We start from the raw sequence: 27,682 nt of genomic DNA on the forward strand, positions 1-27,682 counted from the left end.
CAGAAGCGAGGAAGCAGGCACAGAGCAAAGAAGTTGCCCAAAGCTCCAGAGCTAACAGGTGGCACAACAGGTGGGGTTTTTCTGTCCTCTTTTTAAAAAAGAGGGCTATTAATGTATAATTTATATACCATGAAGTCACTGGCTCTCGGGCAAGTGCATCCTCATTAATTCCACCTAATTCGGCCTCGCCTGGCACGTTTATTCTCTGCTCTACGGTTCCCTACGTCACAAAACGCAAATGATAAATTCAGATCCGCAGGACAGCTAAGAGATTAAATAAGAGAACGAACATTAGGAAAATAGCCCAGTCCAGTGCCCCTGGCTTCCAGAATGGTTCAACAGCCTGAAAATGAACAAGAGCTAGTCTTCTCTCAAAGACTTTAATCTAATCAGAGACCAGACCAGTAGCTACAGAAAACAGGCGTCACAAAAGGCAGAGGGACAAAGGACGCAAGAGGTGCTGATGAAAATACAAAAGGGCACGGTGTGTTTAAATGGGAGGGTAGATCTGTGAGATTGGAGCTGAAGCATTTGCAACCCAGAGCCTGGGATGAGAACACGGAGTTGAGTGTCGCACTGAATCACAAACTACGTGAGAACAGACCAGAACCTCCAGTAGTGGAGTCGTACATTTCTGACCCCGATAGAATCACGTCGGCGGCGGAGAGTGGCCTGATTCCCTCTTTCTAGAGATGGGTAGGGCCGTCTTTAAGCAAACCGCACACAGCTTGGCTTCCCAACCCGCTGAAGGAAACGCTTCCAGGAACGAACGTAGCATACGCAACGTAACGCACATCTGTCTGGTCTCATTCTGCGAAGCTTACCGTTGTCTTCGGAGGATAAATCATCTTCCCACTGACCTTGAAACCCTCTTCTCCCAAACTGCGGCTGCCCTTGGAGCCGGAGTCTCCCTGCTCTCAACAGGAGACAGGAAAGGAGGGCAACAGAGGAATGTTCTCCCGCCCTGAGGCCAGCAGCTCTGGGCAGTCAGAGCCCAGAGCTGCCTCCTTGACAGGCAATCTTCCCGGGCTGTGGGAATGACCCGAATGCCAGGGCAAACAGGCCCGTTCCAGATCCGCTGACGGACAAGTGTCACAAAGCGAGAAAGTTCTGCTTCTAGGGTCTGCCAAAGCAGAAGACAGCGTCACCTCAGAAGGAACCCACTTTCAGCTCTATTTTACGGCTCCCAGGACACCACCTGACGATCTCTCGTTTGCTTTAAAGAATGAGCTCCCTGGGGTGCCTGGGTGGCTTGGTCGGTTAAGCGTCCGACTTCGGCTCAGGTCATGATCTCACGGTCCGTGAGTTTGAGCCCCGCGTCGGGCTCTATGCTGACAGCCCAGAGCCTGGAGCCTGTTTCAGATTCTGTGTCTCCCTCTCTCTGCCCCTCCCCTGTTCATGCTCTCTCTCTGTCTCAAAAATAAATAAATGTTAAAAAAAAAAAAATTTTTTTAAAGTAAAAATAAAAATAAAAAAAGAATGGCTCCCTGCTGCAGGTGGAACTAAGAAATTTAATTCCTGACTTCCAAGATGCCAATTGGCCACAAACCGTCCTGTGCATTGACCCACACGCAGACAACGCGTGGGTCCAGGGCGAGAGCTGTGGGAGAGTTGACAACAGCTTGCGAGCAAAGGGATATCCGAGGAGGGAGAACGATCCCATGGTTGTGGAGTCCGATTTCCTGTTCCAAGTGAAGACAGAAAGTGCCCAGAGATCAGGACGGACACACCCTCGATCGCAGTCCCTGTCAGAAGCAACAGAAATCCCCCATATTTGGCATTTGCACAGAAGTGACAACGTGTCTCACACACCGGGCCTGGATCCCGTATCCGTTACAGGCCCCAAAGGCACCTGTTCCCTGACACTCCAGCTGCTGCCTGTTGTTAAGGCCACTAACAGGCTTCTAGTGCCCCGTGGGGCACTAGGGGAAGAGTCTGGAGCAGTCCTTCCCCAACCCCCTCAGCGCTACAAACTAGAAGGAGACGCTAGCAGGTCACTCCTGGGACTAAAGGAACGTGCATCCTTTACTTCCGGAACAGTCCAACATCAGCAGCATCGCCATCTGGGGCCAGGTCATTCTTTGTTGTGGAGACTCGTCCCTGTGCATGGCAGGACGCTCAGCGGCATCCCTGGCCTCTACTCACTGCGGAACCCCAGCCACGGGGTTATAGTTGGGATAAGCCAAAAAAATCTGCAAACATCACCAAATGTCCCCTGCAGAGCGAAGCCACCTACAGTGAGAGCCACTGGTCTAAAGAGTGTTAGTGGCCCACTGACATCGCACCTAGAGGAAGTTTTAAATCGTGAAGCACCAAGGCCTGGAAGACACAAGCCAGCCTGGCCAAAACCTTATCATCATCTCTCCACCCTTCCTCCTCCCCGACCCCCGTCCTGAAGGGTCTCTGCCACCACTGGATGGAAAGGTGACGTTCGGCAACCTCATCACCCGTACCCAAGAGGTACCAGAATGCTGTGGATCCTGTCGGTCTCTTCACAGGGACGTCTCCTGACCGCCCCCCTTCCTGTCGATCCCCCTGGCCACTGGGCAGAAACAGAAAAATCCCATCGACCTTCAAGAACCCGGGATTTCAGATTGCCCCTCGACAAAAGTGACTTCCTCCGTTTCCGTTTGCTTGCCTCTTTGTAACTTAACTTATTAAGTGGTGGAGCCCGGACTGGAAACAGAGGTCAGGGCAAGAGCACGTGCTCTTGTAGTTAGACTCTGCTGCCTCTCAAGTGCGAGACAGGGAACAAGGCCACAAAGGACACAGAAGAGTAGAGCTTGCAGGAAGCACAACAAGGACTGGAAAAACCAAGGACAAAGTATCAATTGCCAGAGCGAGGACCAAACCAACCAGCACTGATCCCTCGATCGGTTGACAGATCGCCGGTGAGAGCATTTGCATCTAGAGCACTCTATTGAAAAAAGAAAGACCACAGGACAATTTCAGCCATCCCTAAATAAGATCCAAGGGCTCCCACCACATCCCAAAGGATTACACAGGTAATATCGACAGGCTTTTCATGTAACAACATTTACAGAAGGAGATAGCTTCTCCCTCTTTAAAAACAAAAAACAAAAAAACCCCACTATCCATAGAATAGAAAACTTCAGTGTGGGTAAAGGCAAAGTATACTTAAGTTTTGGGGCTTTTCTTTTCTTCTTCTTCTTTTTTTTTTTATTGTTTATTTTTGAGAGAGAAGGAGAGCACGGGGGAGGGGCGGAGAGAGAGGGAAACAGAGGATCTGAAGCAGGTTCCAGGCTCTGAACTGTCAGCACGGAGCCCGACATGGGGCTTGAACCCATGAACTGTGAGATCATGACCTGAGCCAAAGTCAGATGCTTAACCGACTGAGCCATCCAGGTTCCCCTAAGGCTTGTTTTTTTTTTGTTTGTTTGTTTGTTTTAATGTTTATTTCTTACTGAGAGACAGAAATAGCACATGAGCAGAGGAGGGGCAGAGAGAGAGAGAGAGAGAGAGAGAGAGAGAGAGAGAGAGAGAGAGAGAGACAGGATCTGAAACAGGCTCTAGGCTCCAAGGGGTCAGCAGAGAGCCCGACATGGGGCTTGAACTCACAAACTGAGATCATGACCTCAGCCGAAGTCAGACGCTCAACCGACTGAGCCACCCAGGAGCCCCAAGGCTTGGTTTTTAACACTACTATGGTAAAATTATGGGAGATAATGCTTTGGTATTTCCATGTGTGAGTTGCCGAGAGGGAAGGGAACGCATACAGCATGTCCATGTGACTTCCTTTTTCTGAGCTTTATTCCTTAAAAAATGTAATATAAAAACTCATCTTTACCCCGGTTATAAAAAGAGCAAAAAACTGGTGAATCACTTAAAACTAAAGCAAAAAAGTCACTTCTGAATGTTCTCTTACGTGGCTGTAAGCGGAAAATCCGAACCTTCCTATCTCTTGGCACACATTTAAGACAAAGGATGAAATCAACATAAAACCGGGTATTCGTGTGTGTTAAATCACACACGTGAGCAATCCAAATCGACCACTGGGAGATGAGCCTCAGGCTCCTGTGAATTAAACTACAATTAGGTTTTCTGAACATGCTTTGGCCTCTGGCTTGTGAGCTATGGATAAAGCATTTAAAATAAAAACTTATTTATTAGTTAAGGGGCACCTGGATGGCTCAGTCGGTTAAGCGTCCGACTGTGGCTCAGGACGCAATCTCGCAGTCCATGGGTTCGAGCCCCGCCTCGGGCTCTGTGCAGACAGCTCAGAGCCTGGAGCCTGCTTCAGATTCTGTGTCTCCCTCTCCCTCTGCCCCTCCCCCACTCACGCTCTGTCTCAGTCTCAAAATACACATAAAAAATAAAATGGACATTAAAATAAATACAATACATGAACATTAAAAAAAATTAAAAAAAAAATAAGGTTATTAAACAACTGAAAACAGAGGCCCAAAGTAGGAACCGTGTTAAAGCCACCAGGATACTGTACTTAAGAACACAATACATCCATTCCAGTCTCTGTAAATGGAGCCTCTTGATGGATAGAAATCAACATATAGAAATATATACATTATATACGTGAGATGTATCATTGGAGACAGTTTTATACCATATTTTTGTACACTTCTATATAAAGTCCGAGCCAACACTGGAGTATTATTCAGCCATAAAATGGAATTAAGCATTCATCTATGCTACCAAGCGGATGAAACTAAAAAACATGCCAAGTGAAAGAAGTCAGACACAAAAGGTCACATACTGTACAACTTCATGTACAGGAAATATCCAGAATGGGTAACTCTATGGATCATCGGTGGTTGCCACGGGCTGGGGGAGGGGGTGAATGGGGAACAACCGTTCGGGTGTTATTTGGGGGTTTAATTAGGTCATACGGGTGAAGCTCTGATCCTTCTATGTAGAGACACCAGAGCGTTTTCTCTTCCCTCCATGTGAGGACACAATCAGAAGATAGCCTTCTCTGCAAGACAGGGAAGGAGTCCTCGCCAGAAACTGAATCTGCCAGCACCTTGATCTTGGACTTCCGGCCTCCAGGACTGTGAGAAACAAATGCCTCTTTCAGTCCCACCCCCCAACCAAGTCTGGGGGGTTCTATTATGGCAGCCCAAGCTAAAACTATGGAGTTTTTTTTAGCTTTATTGAGAGAGGGAGAGAGAGAGAGAGAGAGAGAGAGAGAGAGAGAGAGAGAGAATTCCAAGCAGGCTCTGCACTGTCAGCATGGAGCCTGACATGGAGCTCAAACTCACAAACTAGGAGATCATGACCTGAGCTGAAACCAAGAGCCAGATGTTCAACCAACTGAGCCATCCAGGTGCTCCTAAGACTACAGAGTTATGATCAAACCCACTTTACAAATGGGAGGCATGAGGCACTGAAGAGGAACGCAGGTTGCCAAGGCCATCCACCTGGCCAGCAGGAGGACGGCATTCAAAGCCTGCTTCCACAACCTTCCCCTCTAAGGGACACTCCATTCTTGCTGAATGAACACCAAGTGACCAAGAGAAGTAGGACAGGACCCTCGAACGGCATCCAACCTTCCATACCTCACACCCTTGCAAAAAAAAAAAAAAAAAAAAAGAGTAAAGTTTTAAAATTGTATAATAAAACTTTTTCCCCTTTAAAAGACAAGACTATCCAGCCTCCCTGGATTAGCCAAGTAAAACATAAAGAAGGAGCCAACAACACTGAATAAAATGGGGATCCATTCTAGAAATGCAGAAATTTAACCTAGATACCACCCTTGCAAACACGGTTTTGCAACACAGTAAATATATTTTTGGAAGCCAGCTAACACTAACCCAAAGGCAAAGAGTCATTCCATTCCCTCCTTCTGCTCCAAAGTTAAGCCGTGTCACTTCTTCACCATGTAGTATAAGCCCCAGTCAAGTTTGGTTTGGCTCATGCAGTAAAAACCAACATGCATTCATTACTTGTCAACGTTTTACAAATTGGGACAACGCACAGAAATCTATATATCTGGTCTCTTTCAAAACTAGAAAGAAGGCCTGGGGGCGCCTGGGTGGCTCAGTCAGTTGAGCAACTAATTCTTGGTTTTGGCTCAGATCATGATCCCCGGCTCGTGGGATCCAGCCCTGCGTCAGCCTCCATGCTGAGTGTGAGCCTGCTTGGAAAGGTCTGGCAACACCGAGTCTTTTTATTTTTTTATTATTATTTTTTTAATGTTTACTTATTTTTGAGAAAGAGGGAGAGACAGAGTGCAAGTGGGGGAGGGGCAGAGAGAGAGGGGGACACAATCCAAAGCAGGCTCCGGGCTCTGAGCTATCAGTACAGAGCCCGATGCGGGGCTGGAACTCACAAGAGCTGTGAGATCATGACCTGAGCCTGAAGTCAGACGCTTGACCGACTGAGCCACCCACGTGCCCCTATGGATTATTTTTGAGAGCGCGCAAGCAGGGGAGGGGCAGAGAGAGAGAGAGAGAGAGAACAGAGGATTGTGGGCTCTGTGCTGACAGCAAAGAGCCCGATGTGAGGTTCAAACTCACGAACCTCAAGACACTGACCTAAGGCAAAGTCAGACGCTCAACCAACTGACCACCCAGGTGCCCCAACACCGAGTCTTAAATTCTCCCAGGCTCACGAGCACCGGTTAACCACATCCTCGCCACTCCCCACGTGCACAACCTGGCTCGTTTCACTCATCTCCTCACCTGCTGATCCTTACGGGCCAGCATCTACAACTCTTTCAGACGGCCAGCCACACAGTCTGGGCCTCAATACGGGTTGTTTAAAAAATGCATTATTTTGTGTCGAATGCCTCCATTCAAAGGAAGCTTGTGAAGGGAAGTGTCTCAACTATTTAATGGGTTTGTGCAGCAGTGCTCTTTAATTAAAGCTGGCTCAAATCAGAACGGAAACCGTGTTTGTTTTTAGGCCAGTCTTGGACGTAACCTATTGAATCATATCTTAATTCTGACCAAATGACAGAATAAAGCCCTTTTTTAAAAGCACGAATGTTAGCCACCCAAGTAAGTGCTCTATTTATAGCTGCCAGGGATTAAGGCTTCCAACGTCTTTTACCGCCATCCTGCCCCAGCATCAGCACACACACACACACACACACACACACACACACACACCCACCCGTGTCGCTGCCTCAATATTGAATTTCAGCCGCCAGCAAGTCAGACTTTTTCCATTAGTTGGTTTGGGATGATTCCTGAGCTATAGGCACGCTTCCTGGCCAGCTGCCCACAGAACGCCTGAACGCAAAATTCTGTTTGTTTCTCAAAAAAAAAAAAAAAACCCCAAAAAAACCCTGATCCTATCTTCTCTCTGGTTTTCATCAAGTTCAACCAAAAAGGAGCCTACATTTCTCACCGTGCTTCCACCAGAACTCGTTGCTTTTCCCCCAGTTATAAAACCATTTTTATACTCAGAATTGGAAGGTGTTAAAAACTCAAGGTACACGCCGCTATCAATATAATATGCTCTTAAAACTGGCTGATTTAAAATGCCCGAACCCTGAGTGGCCATCCAGTCTTCTTTGACTGTAGCAATAAAGCAGGGACATGTACATTTGGTAACTCTGGAAGGAATCCAGGCCTTTGTGCCATGAACCGCTTGTGAACATTTCAAACTGTGATTTTCGCTCCTCCTTGCACGGCCACTTGGAACTCAAGACGGAACGATTAACTGCAAGTTTCAGCCCTGGTATCAGAGTGTCTTCTCCACAGGTCTGTGAAGGAAGTTATTTTTTAAGGAACTGCACGTGCAGGGTGAATACTCCAGCTGAAGGAGGAAAAGGAGACCGGTCATCCCTGAGACCCCAGGACAGCAACAGGTCAGAGACCGGGGAGGAGGGGTGGGAGAGGGGAAGGCAGGGGTTACGCACAGAAGCAAGAGCAGCCCTGGGCAGTCGTCAGTGGTCGAAGCAGGTGTGTGATGTGGGGGTTGGGTGTGGCCGCGGGGACCACAAGATCTGGAATCAGAACGAGAGAGACAAATCAGGAGGATGATACCTGTATTTAAGTTCAAAAATGAGGCTGGCAAAAAGAAAAAAAAAAATCTGAGCTCCAAGTTCAACAGGCAAAGCAAAGCCTTGACCTACATTGGGGGAGGTGGGGGAGGCCGCGGGACACAGCCACTGAGGAGGCGTGAGAACCGAGGAGAGGCAAGAGACACGGCAGAAGGAATAACCTCCATAATGCGGGTTACTCGCTGTAGTTCAACGTTGAAGGCTCTTTTATCATTCCGGTTAAGGCGAGAAACGATATACCGCACTCCACGTGCCTGGGCTCCTCCCAGGAAGCAGGCACCTGGGAACACGGACTTGGGCAATAAGGAAGGTCAGAAAAGACAAGGGCGCATGAACAACTTCTGTGTGCTCCTGACAGAGTGACCAAGACCTTGACATTCCGGCGTGAACGTGGCCAGGCTGAGAAAGCTCACCCTGAGACAGTCCCCTCCAGTGATCCCACCCGCTGGCCACACGGCCTCTCGGAAGGATTCTAACCTGAGACCACCTTCCCAAGGAAGCTTCGTGAGCTGCCGGAGTTCCCAATGAGGCCCGCAGTGCCCGCTCACGAGGGAACCTAAGATCCATCGTCAGGAGATCGATGGTACCAGACAGTGGCCAGCAAAACCACCACAACATCTCGGGACTCTCTCCTCACTGGGACCGGCAATATCTGAAGAAGTCTACGTGGCCCGTGTTAACTCTGCAGACCCGTTATTTCTGCCAAGTCACTGCTTTCATCTTATTTGTGAATACTCAGTTTGTAGCTTAGACAGGTCCTGTATTTGAGAGAGTCCCAGACAAAACACATCCTCAAGCAGATCCCCGAACCATGAAAATAACCTTGAGATATAGTCGCTGCCTAGTGGGGGATCATACGGCAGCAGGAGAAGTAGAAACATTTGATAAACCCACAGCCAGTCTTCCGGACCGGTGATCCACCTGGGCTGGAGAGCAGTGCTAAACTCCTGAGACGCGAACTTGGAAGCAATGAACACAGTCTCTGCAGTTGGACAAGACGACGCAGAATCCCACGCACCAGCTGCGTGCCCTGATTGCTTAACCTCTCAAAGCAACAGGTTGTCCAACACTAGATGGGATCAACGATAGTTCCTAACAAGGGAAAGACTCAATGAGATGAGGCGTATGAAGGGATGAGCACAGCAAATGGCACCAAATAGGCATCTCATAAATGTCCTATTATGGTTATTGTTAGTTTTAGAGGTTCACAGCTTCTAGATAAATCCAAGGGACCTTTTTAAAATACATTTGTTTTAACCACTGATAAAAATAAACAAATGTTTAAAAAAATTTGAGAGAGAGAGAAAGAGAGAGACAGAGTATGAGCGGGGGAGGGGTAGAGACAGAGGGTGGCACAGAATCCGAAGCAGGGTCCAGGCTCTGAGCCGTCAGCCCGACGCGGGGCTCGAGTTCGTGAACCACGAGGCTGTGACCTGAGTTGAAGTCGGACATTTAACTGACTGAGCCACCCAGGCGCCCCAACCCAAGGTACCTGCATCAGTTAATCAGCTGTACTTCCCAGGGATCCTCTGGTGAACACCCCTCCCCGCTGGCCTCATGGTCTCAGTGAGTCAGGGGTAGGAATCCCACTTACAGCCAGATGCCAACCTGAGCTATCTCAGCCTCACAGCAGGCCAGGTCCATCAGTATAACTGAATCATGAATTCCATCAACATGGATCTTTAACAAGCAGTGATCTCTAAGGCAATCCCTCATCGTACTCAAGTTTCTTATCAGCAATCTGAACTAACCGAGCGGGTGAGTCAGTACTTGGCACAGATCCCGTATCAGCTGAATGGCTTAGTCCCCTGAGTAGTAGGTCGAAGGCTTGGCAAAGAGGTCATCGCTGAAGCCTCGTTACCAACCTACCCAGCCCAGATTCCCATCATGAACCAGGTCCAGAGTCGTTAATCCCCATCAGGCTCAGCTTGCACCCAACAAATGATCCACTTAGAAAATGAACTCTGTGCCAAAAGATAGTGGTACAGACTCTTGCTGTGACAATTTAACTCTCCTATTTGGAGTCCTTTCCCGATCGACAGACAGAAACCTGCAGGACACTAATGTTCATGTAGAAAGAGGTCTCATTTATGGCACCTTCCACGTTAAAAAGCAACAAAGTCAACAGCAAATCAGATTATTTCCCTGTTTGATCTTCCCACTAGTGGGGGAGAAAAGGTGAGGAAGAACATGGAAGAACTCCTACCACTTTAAATGTTTTACAATTTTGGGGCGCCTGGGTGGCTCGGTCGGTTAAGCGTCCGACTTCGGCTCAGGTCATGATCTCACGGTCCGTGAGTTCGAGCCCCGCGTCGGGCTCTGTGCTGACAGCTCAGAGCCTGGAGCCTGTTTCAGATTCTGTGTCTCCCTCTCTCTCTGACCCTCCCCCGTTCATGCTCTGTCTCTCTCTGTCTCAAAAATAAAGTTAAAAAAATTAATTAATTAATTAAAAAATAATAAAAATAAATAAATATTTTACAATTTTACATGCCACATCATACCTCAGTAGAACTGAAATAAAAGAATAAAATAAAAGAATAAAATAAAATTTTTAAAAAGCCCTCACTTCTAAAGCACAGATTGAATCCAGGAACTTTAAAGATGAACCCAACTTACTTTTCCTCCTGCCCAAAGGTTTGGTGAGAACAAGAAGGGTGTGAACTTAGTATTCTTCCATGTATTTTGCAGTGTGGCCTGCTGTTTCTACCGCCCTCCCCAAGCATTCAGTGATTCATTGCTGTGGCTTGCGAGGCAACGACGTGCTAGATGAAAATTAAGCCGAAAGAAAAATCATACACTCACTCATCAGCATAGGGAGAAGCGGAAAAGGAAGGACGGCGTGGAGTTTGTCGGTAAAGGTTCGCTCACCCCTTACAAGACGCTGCCTCAAGCACGATCAGGGTCCGTGACCCAAGTGCTCAGAAATGAATGAAAATAATCACATGGTGGCAGAGAGAGGACCGGAGGGCAGAGCTCTAGTTCCGGCCCCTTCCAGCCTTCTTCCGTGTCAAATCTACACATCAGTCTCCTGGTGCTTGGTGATGGAATTGGTCGTACTGTCTGTTCCTTTGCCTTTTAGGACAAACAGAAGCCCATAGCTAAAAAGGCCTGGGAAAAAATAACTTTACAGCCCACTGTATAAATACACAGACATACAATATATTTTTCATGGATGCCACAGAAATTAATTTCAGAATAAAGAGAATTTTAAATCTAGATATATAACGTAACTAAGCCATAATAAATAGAATTTGGATATTATAATTAAAAAATCAGATGAAGGCAACACGGATACTCATTCACACATACTCCTAAAACATGTTACAGAAAATTGTGTTAGCGGTCCTCATTTTCCTTAAAAAACAGAAAACTAAAATACAAAAGGGTAGAATCTTACAGAATCAAGTCAGTCTTCTGTATCAGGGTGTCTCAGCCTTGATACTACTGACATTGGAACTGAATCAGTCTGAGTTGTGGGGGGCTGTACTGTGCATCCCAGGAAGTTCAGCGGTAACCCTCAACTCCACCCACTAAATGCCAATAGTGCCCGCCCAACATCAGCGGTAACAACCCAAAACGTCTGCAGACATTGCTAAGTGTCCCCAGAGAGGCAAAATTGTCCAGTTGGGAACCACCGTTCTATATAAAATTCAAATCCCATCCATAACGATCTACCAAACCCCGAGCAACATTCAGACTGCACGCTTTAGGACAAAGAATATATCTGCTGATATATAACCATGCCAGCACTTTTTTTCTTCATGCTAACACTTTTCTCTTTAAACTATAAAATCTGTATTCATTAGGAATGGCAAACACTAGCAGCCGACGTAGCTCCACGTTCACCGAATTACAGCTTTGCAAGGTTCACTTAAATGTAAACCATTAATCATCAAGTAAAACTGTCAGATCAGTAGAAGGGTCAGTTTCCAAAATGGTTTCTTAAAATCTCATCACTTGCTGTGAACCTAAAACTGCTCTAAAAAGAAGTGTCTTTATAAAAAAAGATTTATCCCTAAACTTAAATGAAATGGCCCTTTCATCCATCCCTGCTGAGGGAGATGTGAAAGGTCCAGATGCCGAAGTATGGCCAGAGAGCTGAGGGCCACTCACAGCAGCGAGGCAGACAGAAGCCATCAGCAATGCAGATGACAAGCAAGATTCCCAAACTGCGTGCTGCCTCCAAAGCAAACATGCCTTCTCACAACATCACTTCATGGGAATCTGGACTTGATCGCAAACGCACAAAAGCCAAGAAAAATGGTTTAGGAAATTCAACGTGACCTTGTTCTTCAGTAGAAATTCTCCCCAGAAATCTACACATTTTATAGAAACTAGTCTTTGAGGGGCGCCTGGGTGGCTCCATCGGTTAAGCGTCTGACCTCGGCCCAGGCCATGATCTCACGGTTTGTGAGTTCGAGCCCCGCGTCGGGCTCTGTGCTGACGGCTCAGAGCCCGGAGCCTGCTTCGGATTCTGTGTCTCCCTCTCTCTGCCCCTCCCCCATTCATGCTCGGTCTCTCTCAAGAATAAACATTAAAAAAATTTTGTTCAATAAAAACAAAGCAACTAGTCTCTGAATCTTCTCCCCAACAGAACGCCCTGCAAGAGCTCTCACTCAAGATGAACGTTCGGTGGCCCATCACAGAAACAATCAGGGTTATGTTTTTATTGTTTGATTATAGGAAAACTTCAATTCCTTGTTCCAGTCCCTGGCAAAAAAACAGGTAATTCTTCTTGGGCTTGTGTCACCTGACTGGTCTGCTCTCTACGGAGATACAAATATACATTCCTAGCGATTTCAACACAGATCCGATCTTCCCCTCCTACACAAACTACTGAAATCACCTCCAAATGAATTTGAGTTTCCTAGAGCTAGAGATCTTGGATCCTAATTCCAATTCTACCACTGCCCAGCTCTGCGAACTTGGGCAAATTACTTACCGTCTTCGAGACTCTATCCTTATACGTAAGAGAGAGGCGAATGGTACCAACCGCCTAAGATTATTGGGCAGATTGAATGCATTAGTCCATGTAAAGAATTTAATACAGTGCCAGCCAAGTGATCAAGACAGTTTCACTAGTTCAACTGGATAAAAGAAAACGCAGACGGCACAGAGGCTGAAAACACTGCCTCGTGGTTTAGCCATGATGCTGAGTTCCATTTAGCCAAATCGTTACCCAAATCTCGGTTATACCAAATCCTAAGTATGTATCGTATTTGGTCTTGGGCAACTATCGACCTGAATTAGAGAACACTGCTAAAACATTTTTTAAGACATTTCTGTCCTAAACTGGGTTGTGATAAAGTCAGGCTGTATCATCTTTTAAAAGGCTTAGTCGGTTAAGCATCCGACTCTTGATTCCAGCTCAGGTCACGATCTCACGGTCTGTGAGTTTGAGCCCCGCTTGGGGCTCCATGCTAACAACACAGAGCCCGCTTGGGATTCTCTCTCTCTGCCCCTCTCCAACTTGATCCCAGCTCTCTCTCTCTCAAAAATAAACAAACTTTAAAAATAAATAAGTTCCCAAAATTCTGCTTTCCTTGAGGAAATAGCTACTCAACTTCATCAAACCACCAAAGAAAACCCTCACGGGGCCTCTTGTTCTGAAGATACCCCGTTTCTTTGTTTCAAATGCAGGTGCCAACCACAGAGATTCACATTTAGGCATCCGGTGGAGGCTTAAGAGCCCACGACGACTTTAAGACACTCAAGTGACACAACCTAAGTTAGATTTCTGACCCTATCATTTGGCGTAGCTCTTGGGTAAAGCAACCGTTCTCTGTGACTCATGGTAAAAGGAATCTACTTGATATCACCAAGATAACAGGCAAATAAGCATAAAGTTACATTCCCATCAAGAGCCCTCTGAACTCCAGAGATTTTGCAACGTCAGAAGCACATTTTCTTAACATTGCACGCAGTCCGTGAAAGGCGGGCCACCCTAGAATGGTTTTCGCCCCCCATTGTCACTTTCTGAACTGCTGACTCGTGTTTTCATTTTTTTTATGATGGTAAAATACAAGACAATAAAAACTATGTGGTGAAAAGACAGACGCACAAATTACCCTCCACGGTAAATGCCAAGAGGCCCTGACCTGCTTGCTTCGTCTCCAGAATAAGGTATGGCAGAATCTTGTCCTGATTATACAGCCAAGAGCTCACTGTAGCAGATGCTTTTCTTCTGACGTAGGCTTTGAAAAACAACAGGCGATTCCAACTTTACTCATATTTTGTTATTTATATTCCATCAATATTTACAGAAAAGAAAAGATGCGCTGGCCTTCTCAAAGAGAATCTTAAGTGACCACGGTTTTAGAGCGTAAAATACAGTAGCCCAACAGATCTGTCCAAGGACAGGAAGGAAACCGTTGCAGCCAAAAGGCGAGGTCACCAAGAGAAACATCCCAAAGGTCAGTGGTTCTCAAGACCTAAAACGCTGAATGCTAGAATTTACAGTATGCCCAGACTTCACATCTTTGAACTTGGCACCGACTTTCGAGAGAATCCCTAAAGAATGAAAATCTTAAGGAAATGCAAGGTCCATGATAAGGTGGTATTTTGAGGACCCCATCCTAGCAAGGCAAGTCACGCCTGAAAAGGTGGGGAGGCGGCTTATAACTTTTTATCTTCTCAGAAAACCGTAAGCGGTTCAGAAATACTGCCTACTGGGGACTACTTCTGGACAGCAAACAATTCATCTACTACCTGTGGACAAAAACCCCGTAGCATCACAGCCTTGGTAAGAGACTTCATTTCCCACATCAGTAGCTGTGACCGCCTCGGTCTAGAACCACGAGGCTAAATCTAACACACTCGTGTGTGCATATATGTATACACGTGGAACGCGTGTCCACGTACATGTGTTACATATATGTGCGTGCATGGGACCTCACATGCACACGGGTGTACACACACATAGATTTCCTATCTATATACTAAGCAAAAAAAAAAAAATCTCTTAGGCTTCTAAGTACAGCTTACCTGCTTGTTGGTGAAACACTAGTCCTACGCTATGCACATTCTTGGTGGGAAAAAAACAAGGGCAAGTGGATATTTTTCATAAAAAAACAGGAGCTGTAAAGAAAATCTGTGTATGGAGAAATTCTTTGCTCTCCAGCCGGGTGGTGAGGAGAATGCAGGGCATCTCCCTAGGACTCAGGAAGTGCTCTCAGCTCCTATTTTAATTACAAAAGAGGTAGCAAGATCTGGGATTGGGGTGAGGCAGGCAGGGCAAAGGGGGTGGGGGGGGGGGGGCTGGCTGGCAGGGGACTGGCAGGAAGTGAAGACAGTTCAGGCAGACAGTTCAGGGAGCTGGGGACAACCCAGTGCCTGGCGAGCAGGTGGCCCCTCATCTGGGGGGCAGGTTAACAAAGTTAAAGAGAGTTCCTTTCCATAGGATGGCTCTTTTTCTTTCCCCCTGTGCCCGAGAAACTCTCTGTTTGCAAAGCACAGGACCGGGAACAAGAAGCAGCAGGAAGAAAGAGCCCCTGCCCAAGAAATAACTGGGGAAAACACTCCCCTTGCTTCCATATTGCGCTCATCTTCACAGAGCATTCCTTCCAAACAGGCAGGACCCAAGAACAGATGAGGGCAAGAATCTGAGGGATGTTTTTCCATCTCTCTGGGCTCTGACGTTCCCGGTGGCATGCATGGCCTCAGGACCTGGGCACACGGCTCCTCACAGAGTGACAAGCCCGCAGGTGGAAACTGCCAGCTGCCCGCCCTAGCTTCTCATCACACCCTTCACCTGGAAGATTTCCTCACTGCCGCCACTCTTGTCGGACTCAACTCAGGACTCGCTAAGGACACTTTCATTGGCCCCAAATGTCTTAGCTTGCATCAAAGAAATCCCCTTTCCATCCAGTCGTGCTGAGATACTGAGGGATGGCAGGAATATCTTGCTGCATTTTTTAACATCCCAAGACGGCTTAGCTCACATCATCAGAAGAACAAAATACGCGTGGGAATGAGCAGATGCAAACCTATACTAAGTTTTTTTTAGTGTTTATTTTTGAGAGAGAGAGAAAGAGACAGAGGGTGAGCAGGGGAGGGTCAGAAAGAGAGGGAGACAGAATCTGAAGCAGACGCCAGGCTCTGAGCTGTCAGCGCAGAGCCCGGAGGTGGGGCTGGAACTCACGAACTGGACTGAGCCCCCCAGGTGCCCTGATGCAAACCCATATTAAATGACAATGGCATGCACTATAAAAGGTATAGTGTTACTGTCACCTAGCACTCAACACTTAGTTCAAAGTCCATGGAAAGATTTCGTGGAGGCAATAAGAATAAGCTTTAATGCAACACACACACATACTATTGTAGGCTGCCTAAATTCCTCTAGTTAGAAAAACCAACTGGTAACTTGGGTCAAGGTCAACACACGAGGATACTTGCAATACAAAAGGATTGAGAATTAAAAGAAAAATCCATAAACAATTCCCCAAACCAACGGCCAACGGCTTCCAGGCAAGTAAAGCCAGGTCCCTTGTGTGCACTTTGACCTTCAGTGAACATCAGGACCCACACAGGGATTTTCCGAGGGCCCGATGTGAATGGGCAGCCCAGCTTGTAATTCACGGAGAACATCTCTCCTCCACTGCAGCTCAGAGGAGAGCCTGACAGTGGGCCCAGTAATCTAGTATGTGATAACCTCCTTTATGAAAAACGCACGTCATGAAGATTCTAATTAGAAGCCACGAAATCCCTATCGCGGATACATCATGACAGGGTAGCTCTGCAGAGCTTGCTGTATGGAAGATGCACTGACACCTCTCATGAAACTTTTGCTGCCAAAGAATCTAAGTAAAAATGTGCAACCTCTTTGATCACACATCTCCACTCCCAGGAAATATTATCCTCAAGAAATAGACAAGGGTACATGATCTAGGTATAAGAACGTTCATGTGCGGTTTTCTAGAAAAGCATAAACCTAAAATGGTGATATAAATGATGACACATGCCCAGGAGGAATAGGCAGGGTCATTCTTAGACCTGTAAACGTAGGTAGGACTCCTACCCTGGGCTGTAGGCTCCTCAGCGTGCCCTGCACATCACAAAGACCAAAAAAAAAAAAAAAAAAAAAAGTAGCAAATAAACAGAAGTTCCTCAAAGAATGAATCATAGTTGTTGGTGGAAAATATTATTTTGTATGTACAGTTATGACAGTTATTCGATGTGAACAACTGTTTACCATTAATAACAGCAAAAGCTTCCGAAAACTCCGAACAGAATTTGGCCGTTTCACTTTAAAAAACTGTGCTCTTAAAATTTTAGAGAAAAATGTCATCAAACAGAAACGATACGTGACGCATACATACAACAAAACTAAAATTTCAAGAAAATATGTAAAACAGAACATTATGGAAATAAAAACATTTACAAGACCAAGAAGGAAAATATGCACACACACATAATCCCCAAACACATTTTTATGCAGATAATTTTGTGGCCAAGATGCATTAAGGTTTAGTTTCATCTGAAAACAGATTTTTAGGGGCGCCTGGGTAGCTCAGTCGGTTAAGTGTCTGACTTCAGCTCAGGTCAGGATCTCGTGGTCCGTGAGTTCAAGCCCCGTCCGTGCTGAGCTCTGTGCTGGCAGCTTGGAGCCTGGAGCCTGCTTTGGATTCTGTGTCTCCCACCCTCTCTGCCCCTCCTCTGCTCACACTCTTGTCTTTCTCAAAAACAAACAAACATTGAAAACAGATTTTTAATGAATTAACATGGTTTCTCTATAATACACAAAGCATTGGAAAGTTTAAGGAATAGTGAAAATTCACAGTACTAATGATAGGATTTATATAATGAAAATATTGAGTACTTTCTGCAATACCAGTGATCACATGTAACCCTATTATTTTTCTAATCTAAATATTGCTGTATGAGTGAAATAGATAAAAGGGATTAAGAGTATGCTGGTCTTGATGAGTAGTGAGCAAGGTAGAGTTGGTGATTTATTACACTGCACACCTGAAACCAATAACACTATGTTAATTATACTTCAATTAAAAAAAGAAAAACAAATAGTGCTGTATGAGCTTTGTTGACAATGCCAATTACTACTGTCCTGCCTTACAATGCAGGCCTTTTCCAAACTCAATTAAAAATCTAACAACCACTATGACTCAAGGAAGGTCTTTTACTTTGGCGTTAATGCCAATAAAACATAAATTGTAAACATCTTGACAATAACCATATAGTGATTTTGCTGAAAAGACGGACAAGAAAAATAGATTTATGGAAAATATATTACGGACAACATGGTGTATTACTCATGCGAGTATCACTGGCCTATCAACAGAATGGCCAGGCATTTGCAACTGTAATTATTCTCTTTTACCCTTGATATTCTGCTTTCAGCAAGAAAAAACACAGCTTTACACAAATTGTTTGATTGTGCCCTCGTGAGACATGACCTCATGTCGAGGGAGGCAAAGACATTTTATTTACCGGTTGGTAAGCTTGATTTAGAACTTTTAAATACTTAGATATGTGACAGAGGTCTGCATTTGTACTCTTGCCCCTGGCCCCGAAAAGGACACGTGCAAGTTTTGCGACAATTAAAACTTTTCTCAACTCTTAAACGAAAAACATTATAGATGTGCTTTTATAGAAACATATATAGAGAGGCATGGAAAACAAACATTCCAAAACATTGACTGTAGGACCTGGGGGGGGGCACCTGGGTGGCTCAGTCAAGCATCGGACTTTGGCTCAGGTCATGGTCTCACGGTTTGTGAGTTCAAGCCCTGCATCGGGCTCGCTGCTTTCAGCGCAGAGCCCCCTTCAGAGCCTCTGTGCCCCCCCCCACCCCCTGCTTCTCCCCGCCCCCTCTCAAAAATTAAACATTAAAATTAAAAAATTAAACAAACATTTAAAAAAAAGCAGGACTCAGGGAGTTTCTGTCTCTTGCTTATGGCATTTTCTAAATTTAGTACCTATCTTTGCTAGATTAAGGAAAGAAGAAATTAACAATGATGTGGCAAATAGTACATTACTTTTGACATGGTGATGTCAATTACTGATGACGTAGTAAATCCGTGTTCAGGAAAGTTGTTTAAAGCCTGAACATTCCTAATTCTAAATATAGTCCCTTAAACGTAATTTAAATATGTATGAAGTTAGTAACACCAAGAATTTATTAACAGTAGCTACACACAAGCATGTGGTCTATGGACAAACTTCTTTTAAAGTGAACTTTAACACACAACAAGTGGACTTCACGAACACATGCTTTTGGAGAGAAGTCCACTTATCTCCATCATGTATCCCATGGTCAGTGGGTACTACTCAAATGTTATTAGTGGACAAAAAAAGAAAAAGGCATTTAAAAGAATTATAGATTTCTTTTCGGGCCCAATGTTGGGTAGGAACCCACGTAAAAAAGTTTAGTCTTCCAACATCTCCCAAGTCTTTTACCTTCACGACTCTAAACGACCAACCAGTAGTAAAAATAAGCCTATCCCAAAGTGCAAACATTCAACCTTGCCTACCTTTTCTTTGTAATAACTCACTTAAAAAAAAAAAAATCCACACATAAAATCCTTTTATACAGAGATGATTTTAATCCTGCAGAACAATACTGCAGCGTGGGTGAAGGTATTAAATTTACAGCCCCCCGTGTGTCACTCCCTCGCTGTGGCTGGATTTCAACAGACAAGAACTCCAACACCTTTCCCCGTAACTGGCAGAGTCAGGTGACAGGAGGTCATGTGACGGGAGACGCCAGATTTAAATTGGGGACTCAAGTTGCATACTTTAGACCTGGTGGACACATTTTCCGAAAAGCTCTAGGCAAGGCTGAGATTCCTGTTTTAATCAAGGAATGCTCTCTAGAAATGTCCGGCCGTGTGGTCAGTGATCATGCCATGGGCGTTAATAAGCTGAAGTACTACACAACCGATATGCAGAAACGCTGGGAAAGTTGCCAGAACCCTGAATTGAGAGAGAAGATTCCATCAGAAAACCTCAAAGGCAAACATGGGGATAATGGATAGCTAGAACTGGGGAAACAAATGAGTCCTACCCTTTCTTGTAATAAACACATCTCACAAAGCTAGTTTTCAAAGTGTCTCGTTACATAAATCTTCCTACCATTCTCATGGGGAGGGCCGGCCACTTTAGAAACCACATTTTACAATGAAACAAGAGTGTATGTCTTCTTTAAGTAAAAAGAAAACCAGATAAAAATTAATGGCATGATTCAACATTTCCCTACTGGGTTTCAAGGTTTCTGGAGTGTGGATTACCTGTTAACCCAAACCCCCATGCAATTTAACTCAAAAATCATTTACGAACCGCCTACTGCCCTTCAAAGAGCCCAGAAACAACGGTACAGGCAGAAGGCAAATGACACCAACAGGACAGAAAAGAGTGACAGTGAAGAGTACAGAGGTTCTGGAGACAAAGGTCTGTGTTCAAATCCTAACGATCACTTTCTAACTGTGTGACACTCGGCCACTTACTTAACCTCTCTGTGTCTCACTTTCTTCATCTATGGGGACTTCCTCCTTGAGCTGGCAAATCGATTACATGAGTTGCTGAATGCCCAGTACTCAGGAACATGCCTGGTACACAGTAAGCCCTCGATAAACATCAGCCATATTTATTATTGTCCTCAAAGAATTGTAAAATGCTTCACGATCAAGGAAAAAATGTTAGAAGCATCACCCCTCTCACCATAAAAGGATCAGTACTTGAGGGAAAAATAAAGGCGATACAAGGAGAGAATCCTATCCATAAGGACCTCTCAGTGGAAACAAGGTGATAAAACTTATGAGTGCGATATTTAAACTCTTGAGGCTCAGTTTACTCATTTGAAAGGGAGAAAAAGATAGGTAAACCCTCTAGCAAACCAGGGTAAATTCCTAACAAGACCAGGACAGAAAGAGGCAGAGCCAAGTTCAGAGGAAAGAAAGAGAGGTAGGAGGTCACCGTGAACTAGACCAGTCAGGGATAGTTTCAAAAAGGCGCTAGCCAGGCAGGACATCTGATCAGCAGAGAGCACAGCACACACAAAGGTGTGGAGAAGGACCTGTAAGAGATCCTCGAGGGTAGAATTCACATGGGGAAAATAATACAGAGTTGCAAGATCAGAAGGCCTGGAAAACCAGACTAAGGAATGTGAGCTTGATTTTATAAGCAATATGGACACGCTTGAGACAGAATTCTGGAAAGGCAAAATCTGCCAGAAATGTACAGGTTGAAAGGGAGGAAATTAATAAATGCAATCTAGCACAAGAAACGATCCTGGGGAACAGCGTTAAGGCCAAGATCTCCCTGCCCCGCTGCATTCTGGAATTTCATTCACCATCAAGAGCCCCTGACTCTTACTTTCTAAGTTACTGTAACTAATCTCTTCTTGTGCACCTGCCATGTGCCAAGTCTCAAATTCTAATCATCATGCAAGGTTGACACTATTATGCCCACAGAAATAAAGCCCAGGAAGGTCAGAAAACCCAAGATCCCACAGGGGTGAGGGGTGCAGCTGGGCTCCCCACAGCTACATCTTTTCTACTTTTAAGGATGAAGTGCTTTTCATTTGGCCCAGAGGGGCATTGAGGTGTGGGGAACTACTGCTAAGCTTAATGTAGACTCAGTGTTTGCTCATTTTTGAACGTTCAGTTCCCTGCAGATGATATGAAAATGTTACGTAGTAGTTACTCTGCAAAATTTTGAAACTCATCAAGAAGGCATCCTCACAGAAACAGAGAGGAATAAGAGTGCACTTACGGTGATGAGCGCGGAGTAGTAACACATAGGATTGTTGAATCCTTCTATTGTACCCCTGACACTAATATAACACTGCATATTAATTACACTTCAATAAAAACTAAATTTAAAAATTAGAAAAAAAAACAAGGGTTCCTGGGTGGCTCTTCAAATCGAGTGTCCAACTTCGGCTCAGGTCAAGATCTCACAGTTCCGGAGTTCGAGCCCCGCGTGGGGCTCTGTGCTGACAGCTCAGAGCCTGGAGCCTGCTTCAGATTCTGTGTCTCCTCCTCTCTCTGCCCCTCCCTGACTTGTGCTCGTTCTCAAAAATAAAGAAACGTTAAAAAAAAATTTTTTTAACTAAAAAAATAAAGTCTCCTATTTCTTAATCAATTTCAATGGAAGGGCACATTCAAGACGAGTGTCCTTAGAGGTGACCCCACTTAAAGCCAGCAGAGCTAAAAAAGCAAACACTGCCCTCCCTTGCCACCACTCTGATTAAACAGTGGAGGCCCCGCCCATGCTTCGTGCCTGATTTGAGAGGTGAGAACAGCAAGCCACACGATATGGGGAGAACAGCCCCTCCCTGCCAGGCCAGGGAGATCAGAGCTCCCTGCTGGTAACAACTGTCCAGCTTACAGCTGCTCTCAGGGCTCTGCTGTCCCCAACATGGCAGGGGCCAAAAAATGAGTATCTGACAACAGAAACCTTGACCGAGTGTGCAGAAAAGGCAAGGTGCTATAACTCCATTGTGAAAAAGGAGGACCCCAGCAAACGGCCCGACTCTATTTTATCGCTGGCAGAGGAGTCGGCTTCAGGATCTGCCGGAACAAGGAGCCCCCAAAAATAAGTCTTGATTTTTTTTTTTCTTTGCTCGAGGCAATAAATATCACTGAGACCTAAAACAAAATAAAAATACTAGAGAAGCGGGGAGAGAAATAGGCTCAAGAATGACTTCCAGCTTAAAAAGCTATTTGAACTCTAGGTTAACAATCAAAACCAAAACACCTCCCCAAATTAAGTGGAAACAAGGAAGGTGATTCCACCTGAGAGTAAGAAATGGGTGTAGCTGGGACATTTTCACCAACAATGTATCTCAAGACGTTAATAACCTGCCTTCTATGCTTGTATTCATGACACTTACGGACATTTTACATATTTATTCTGAAAATCAAAGCAGTCCTATACCTTCCATCAATAATCCTCAAAAGATCTTTTGTTTACATGGCCAGGGGGCCATACCTTTTCCTAAAATAGACAAGTCCAGCTCCTGTATGTGTTCAGCTGCCCCTCCACTACCCTAGCTGCTGCCTACGTGGCCCCAGGGACATGGAAACACCATCCACTTCAAAATATCAACAACATGTTTGCAAAATAATCTTGCCACTTGGTTGAGCCTTTTCTGTTTGCTTTAAAAAAAAAAAAAAAAAAAAAAAAAAGGCTTCTGGTTACAGACATACCCCAACTTAGTTTCTGCCAACACCAAACTTTTTAACAGCTTAACTCCAAACGCTGAAAAAACGAGTTTTCGCAGAAGTGCGCACACAATTTAATTGAGAGAAGCCATGAAAATGTAAGGTCACGAAGGAACTGCATGGGGAGTGTGGGGCCCTCGGCCTCTCCAATCCCGAGGAACATTCTGAAGTCGGTAGCCATCAGCCGACGGCACAAACCTCACGGGCATCTCGCTGGCCTGCAGTAAAAGCCCTGATGGCTTTTTAAAGCAGGCAAGCGCAGGCCAGAAGTCTGTGCTTGCAACATGCACAGGAATCAATTCCACGAGGCAACGCTCCATGGGCTGGCTCCGTGGTTCTCAATTAGGAGTGATTTCACTCCCGGTGGCTCATGAAGCAACGTCTGGGAACATTTCGGTTGTCACAACTTGGGGGTTCTGCTAGCACCTACTGGGTAGAGACCGGTGATGTTCAACATCCTACAAGGCACAGGGCCGGCTCCCGACAGCAAAGAATGAACGGAGCCACAATGTCAATGGCACCCGGTTTGAGAAATCCTGGTCCCGCTCTAAACACCAGCTGCTAGTCACAAGAAGCTCCCACTCTGCTGTTGTCTGGCCACACTCACATAAAGCTAATACATGCAACATCTTGTTCCCCCCCTTTTTTTTTCCTCAATTGCTAGTGTTAGTTACCCTCAAACTGCTGTCCAACAAGCAACAAGTCATTATGCCTAAATCACAATGGAAAAAGTTAGCAAAGACACCAGTTACCAGGGCACTACTTAGTGATGAGTCGGTACGGTTTTGCTGTCCTTGGAAACATATCACTTCCACGGTTACTGTTTCTCCTGTGACAGGACATCCCATGATTTTCTTCACTGGAGAATTTCACGAAATTTAACAAAAGGATGGCCTGTTAGAAGACACTACCAGAGACAGACAGGATCTATATTAGGAGTTTGTCTCTAATACAGCACCGTGTTGCCTCCCTGACTGGCCTTGATGGCCTCCCAAGGTCACTACAATTATGGGTGGAACTTTGAATGTTGATCAGAATATTGTACTACAAATACATCACAAGATTAAAAGCATAAATCTTTTTTTAGTTTTTTTTAATGTTTTTATTTTTGAGAGAGAGAGAGAGAGAGAGAGAGAGAGAGAGCAAGCGCGAGCATGAGCGGGGGAGAGAGAGAGAGAGACACAAACACACACACACAGAATCCGAAGCAGGCTCCAGGCTCTGAGCTGTCAGCACAGAGTCTGACACAGGGCTTGAACTCACAGACCACGAGATCATGACCTGAGCTGAAGTCGGACGCTTAACCTACTGAGCCACCCAGGCACCCCAAAAGCATAACTTTAAATAAATGAAAATTTCCCCCAAATACGTGAGTCACCAGCAACAGAGAAAAAAGGCTCTGGATTCTGTAATCTCTTCAACCTTGGGCTTGTGACTTGACATCTGTAGGCTAAGATCCATCATCCAGAAAACTGAAGCGGATGGACTAGATGATCGCCAAAGGCCAGCTTCATATTAATCACTGAAATAAAATCCAACAACCAAGTCTCCTTACACTTAACCAAGGTATGGTGTAAGGAAAAATTATTTCAGAGAAAGTGCCGGCAGGTCACAGCTGTCCCATGTTATCCTGCAGTTCCCCCCCACTTGCACTAGGGGGCAGAGTTCTGCCCAGGGGGAGGTCACAAGCCCCCTCCCCTCCTTGGTCCAAAAACCGGCTTCAAAGGGACTGAAACCCCCAACAAAACCGAATACAAATCCTACCGCTCGCGAGCTTTCCCAAGGGACCCAGAACACACAAAAAAATCAAAAAAAAAAAAAATACGAATTAGTGTCCTGCAGGCGGAGCCCAGGTTTTCTTACAGATGAAAGCAATTAAACACAGCCCACTGGTCCATCTTTGGTTAACCTGCAACTCCAGGAAAAAGTTCTGGTGTTTTCTTACAGTCATGAAAACAAAGCTCTGTGGGTTAAAAAAAAATGCTATAGTCTCAACCACAGATTTCCTTAAAAGAAAAAAAAATATATGAATGGATAATTCCTTTCCAGTCTGCTTTTCACGGCAAATGTGGGTATCACATATGAGATGCCACCTTGAAAAAAGTGGATATTGCTGTTAGGCAAGAATGTATTTATTACTTTGGCCATTAAATACAGTTGTCTAAGAATAAGGTAGGCATCCATCAGGGGGAATGACTTGAAATATTATATCCAATTAAATAGGATAAAGCAAGTTAGCGAACAGGGGCAAGCCCTCACCAATCTAATTTGCTGGAAGATTCCAAAACTGTCCTGGATTCACGAAACGTCCCCTGGCTTCCAATGAAAGTCACATCAGACTCCCTTAAGTCAACTCAGTTTACTTTGAGCCACTTCAAACCTCAAACTTAAAACAGAATTTATTAAATAAACACAACCAAGAAAGGAGAGGGAGCCAAAAAACCACAGTAACTCTCCATCCCAGGGAGGGGGCAAAAAAAAAAAAGAAAAAAAAGGTTCTCAAGTCAAGGGTTTCAAGTAACCGTGGTGTCCCGCCCTCAATGGCCCTAAAAGGGGCATCAGCTTAAACGTTAAAAATAATCATTGTTTGCCCTAAACGATTTTCTTTAAATTCGAATTCCCAATATGCCAAGGACCGTCAGCACAAGCACATGAATTTTTGATCTCTGCCTCTGGAGTGATCTCAAACCCTGAATGAGCACATTTTGGGGAGCGCTACCACCTAGACTCCAAAGGTCCCGTAGGCAGAGAACACAGTGAATGATTAAACCCTCGCCTCGCTTCTCGCACTTCATTAAGCCGTCTCCTCTGGAAGGGTTTGTGCCCCTCTCACAGGAAGCCGGCACGTTTTGCAAAGGAAATACCAGACCAGAACTTTCTTGGAGAAAGGCACGTCCCGGTAGAACATTCGATTGGGCTTCCCGCACCCCGGCAGCCGCGGCCCGGCGCCCGGCGCCTCACCTCGCGCGGGGCGCCGCAGGGACACCCGGTGAGCCAGCCACCCACGCGGAAGGAGGCTCACCTTCGCTACGTCCCGGAGCGCGGGACAAAACAAAACCTGCCTCGGCTTACTCATCCGGAGACTTCCCGGGGGTGATTTCAGGCGACTCCCGGAAAGTTTTGCCCTCCCGGGCTTAGGTAGGACAGGGTCCCAAGCGTGCGCGCGGCGCGGTGGGTAGATCCCTCCCGGGGCGCGGGGGCCAGGTCCCGGCAGGGTCGCCGGCGCGAGCGCACTCACCTCGGGGAAGAAGTTGTCCATTGTTCCAGGGCGCTCCCCAACTTGCCCGAGTCCCGCGTCCGGCTCGCGGAAGTCAGCCCAGCAGACGGTCCGGGGAAACCATGCGTGTCACGGCGCGATTCCCAGGAACCCGAGCCCGCGGGGCTCCCCGGCTGCCATCGCCTTACCCCCTTCTCGTCTTTCGCACCTTTTGTTTGCCCAAACCCAAGTCTCTAACTCATCCGTCCCAACAGCAGCCTTTGTCTCCCTGCCTCCAAGTTCCTTACTTCTGCGCGCAGCGCTCGCGAGCGGAGAACAGCTGGTGACACATTCTTCCCCCGGGCTGGGGGAGGGCGGCGGGGGTCTTGGGAGCGCGCCCCCTCCTCCTGCGCCCCAGCCGGAGGCGCTCGCCGCGACAGGGGGACAGCGGCCACAAAGCGTGCCCGGAGTAGCTACCCCAGCGCGAGCGCCGCCGCGGTGGGGGTTCGGGCGCCTGGACTCAGCCGGCTCACCGCAGCGCGGAGATTTGCAGACAGGAGCACTCGCCCCGCCCACCAGCCCCGCCCCGCCCCGCCCCGCCCCGCCCCTCCAGGCGCTGGGCCCCGCCCACTCGCCCGCCCCTCCAGGAGCCCAACCCTCAGCCAACCCCGCCCCGCGCTGCGGCAGGGTCCGGCCCCGCCCACCCCGCCTGAGGCGGACGCCGGCTCGGCGGCGAGAGGAGAGGACAGGGGAGGGGACGGGAGGGCCGGGCTGCACCCTCTGGTGTCTCCGCCTCCCCATCCAGGCGTGGGCGGAGGAGTCGACTCTACCCTCTGGTGCTAGAGACCAAATAGTCACCGGGGAGGAGGGGTTGGGGGGTTCTTTTGTGCCTTTGATCTTCAGCGGACCCTGGAACCCGCTCAACACGGATCTCATTAATGCTGCTCGGCAGATGAGCGACCCCGGGGAAGGAAGCGCGGTCGGCCGAGCTGCCCCGGCTGTTGGGCCAGATCAAAGCGGAGAACGGAGGCTGCTCAGAATTTCTAGAAGCTGCCTTCCCGTGTAGAGTTTCTGTCCTGCAGTCGGGTTCACAGACGTTTTCCCTAGCAGCCGGGGAATGTAGTTTTGTAACCTGGAAGAGGACATGGCCAGTTGCACCAGAAAAAAATGTAACCCTTTTCCTAGGCCTGAAGGAAACAGGCAAAGGGAAGTGAGGTGAAGGATCAAACCACCTGATACGGAGTTGTTTCCTCTAAGGCAGGTCCTTAAACCTGAGCGTGCACAGGAACCACCTGGGAATCTTATTAAAATACAGGT

The 27,682-nt window shown here is 46.5% G+C and overlaps 1 protein-coding gene across 3 annotated transcripts in view; it reads right to left on the reverse strand.

Moving 5' to 3' along the window:
• MYO10 (myosin X) overlaps nucleotides 1-26,904 on the reverse strand; it is a 229,694-nt gene extending 202,790 nt beyond the window's left edge. For all 3 annotated transcript variants that reach the window (XM_058716041.1, XM_058716048.1, XM_058716035.1), the window contains exon 1: nucleotides 26,408-26,904. In XM_058716041.1, coding sequence (XP_058572024.1) covers nucleotides 26,408-26,428 — 21 coding nt within the window. In that variant the 5' untranslated portion in view covers nucleotides 26,429-26,904. The remainder of the gene's footprint in view (nucleotides 1-26,407) is intronic.
• Between the last annotated feature and the right edge of the window lie 778 nt (nucleotides 26,905-27,682).

This window comes from Neofelis nebulosa, chromosome 1 (assembly GCF_028018385.1).
Source record: "Neofelis nebulosa isolate mNeoNeb1 chromosome 1, mNeoNeb1.pri, whole genome shotgun sequence".
NCBI lineage: Eukaryota > Metazoa > Chordata > Mammalia > Carnivora > Felidae > Neofelis > Neofelis nebulosa.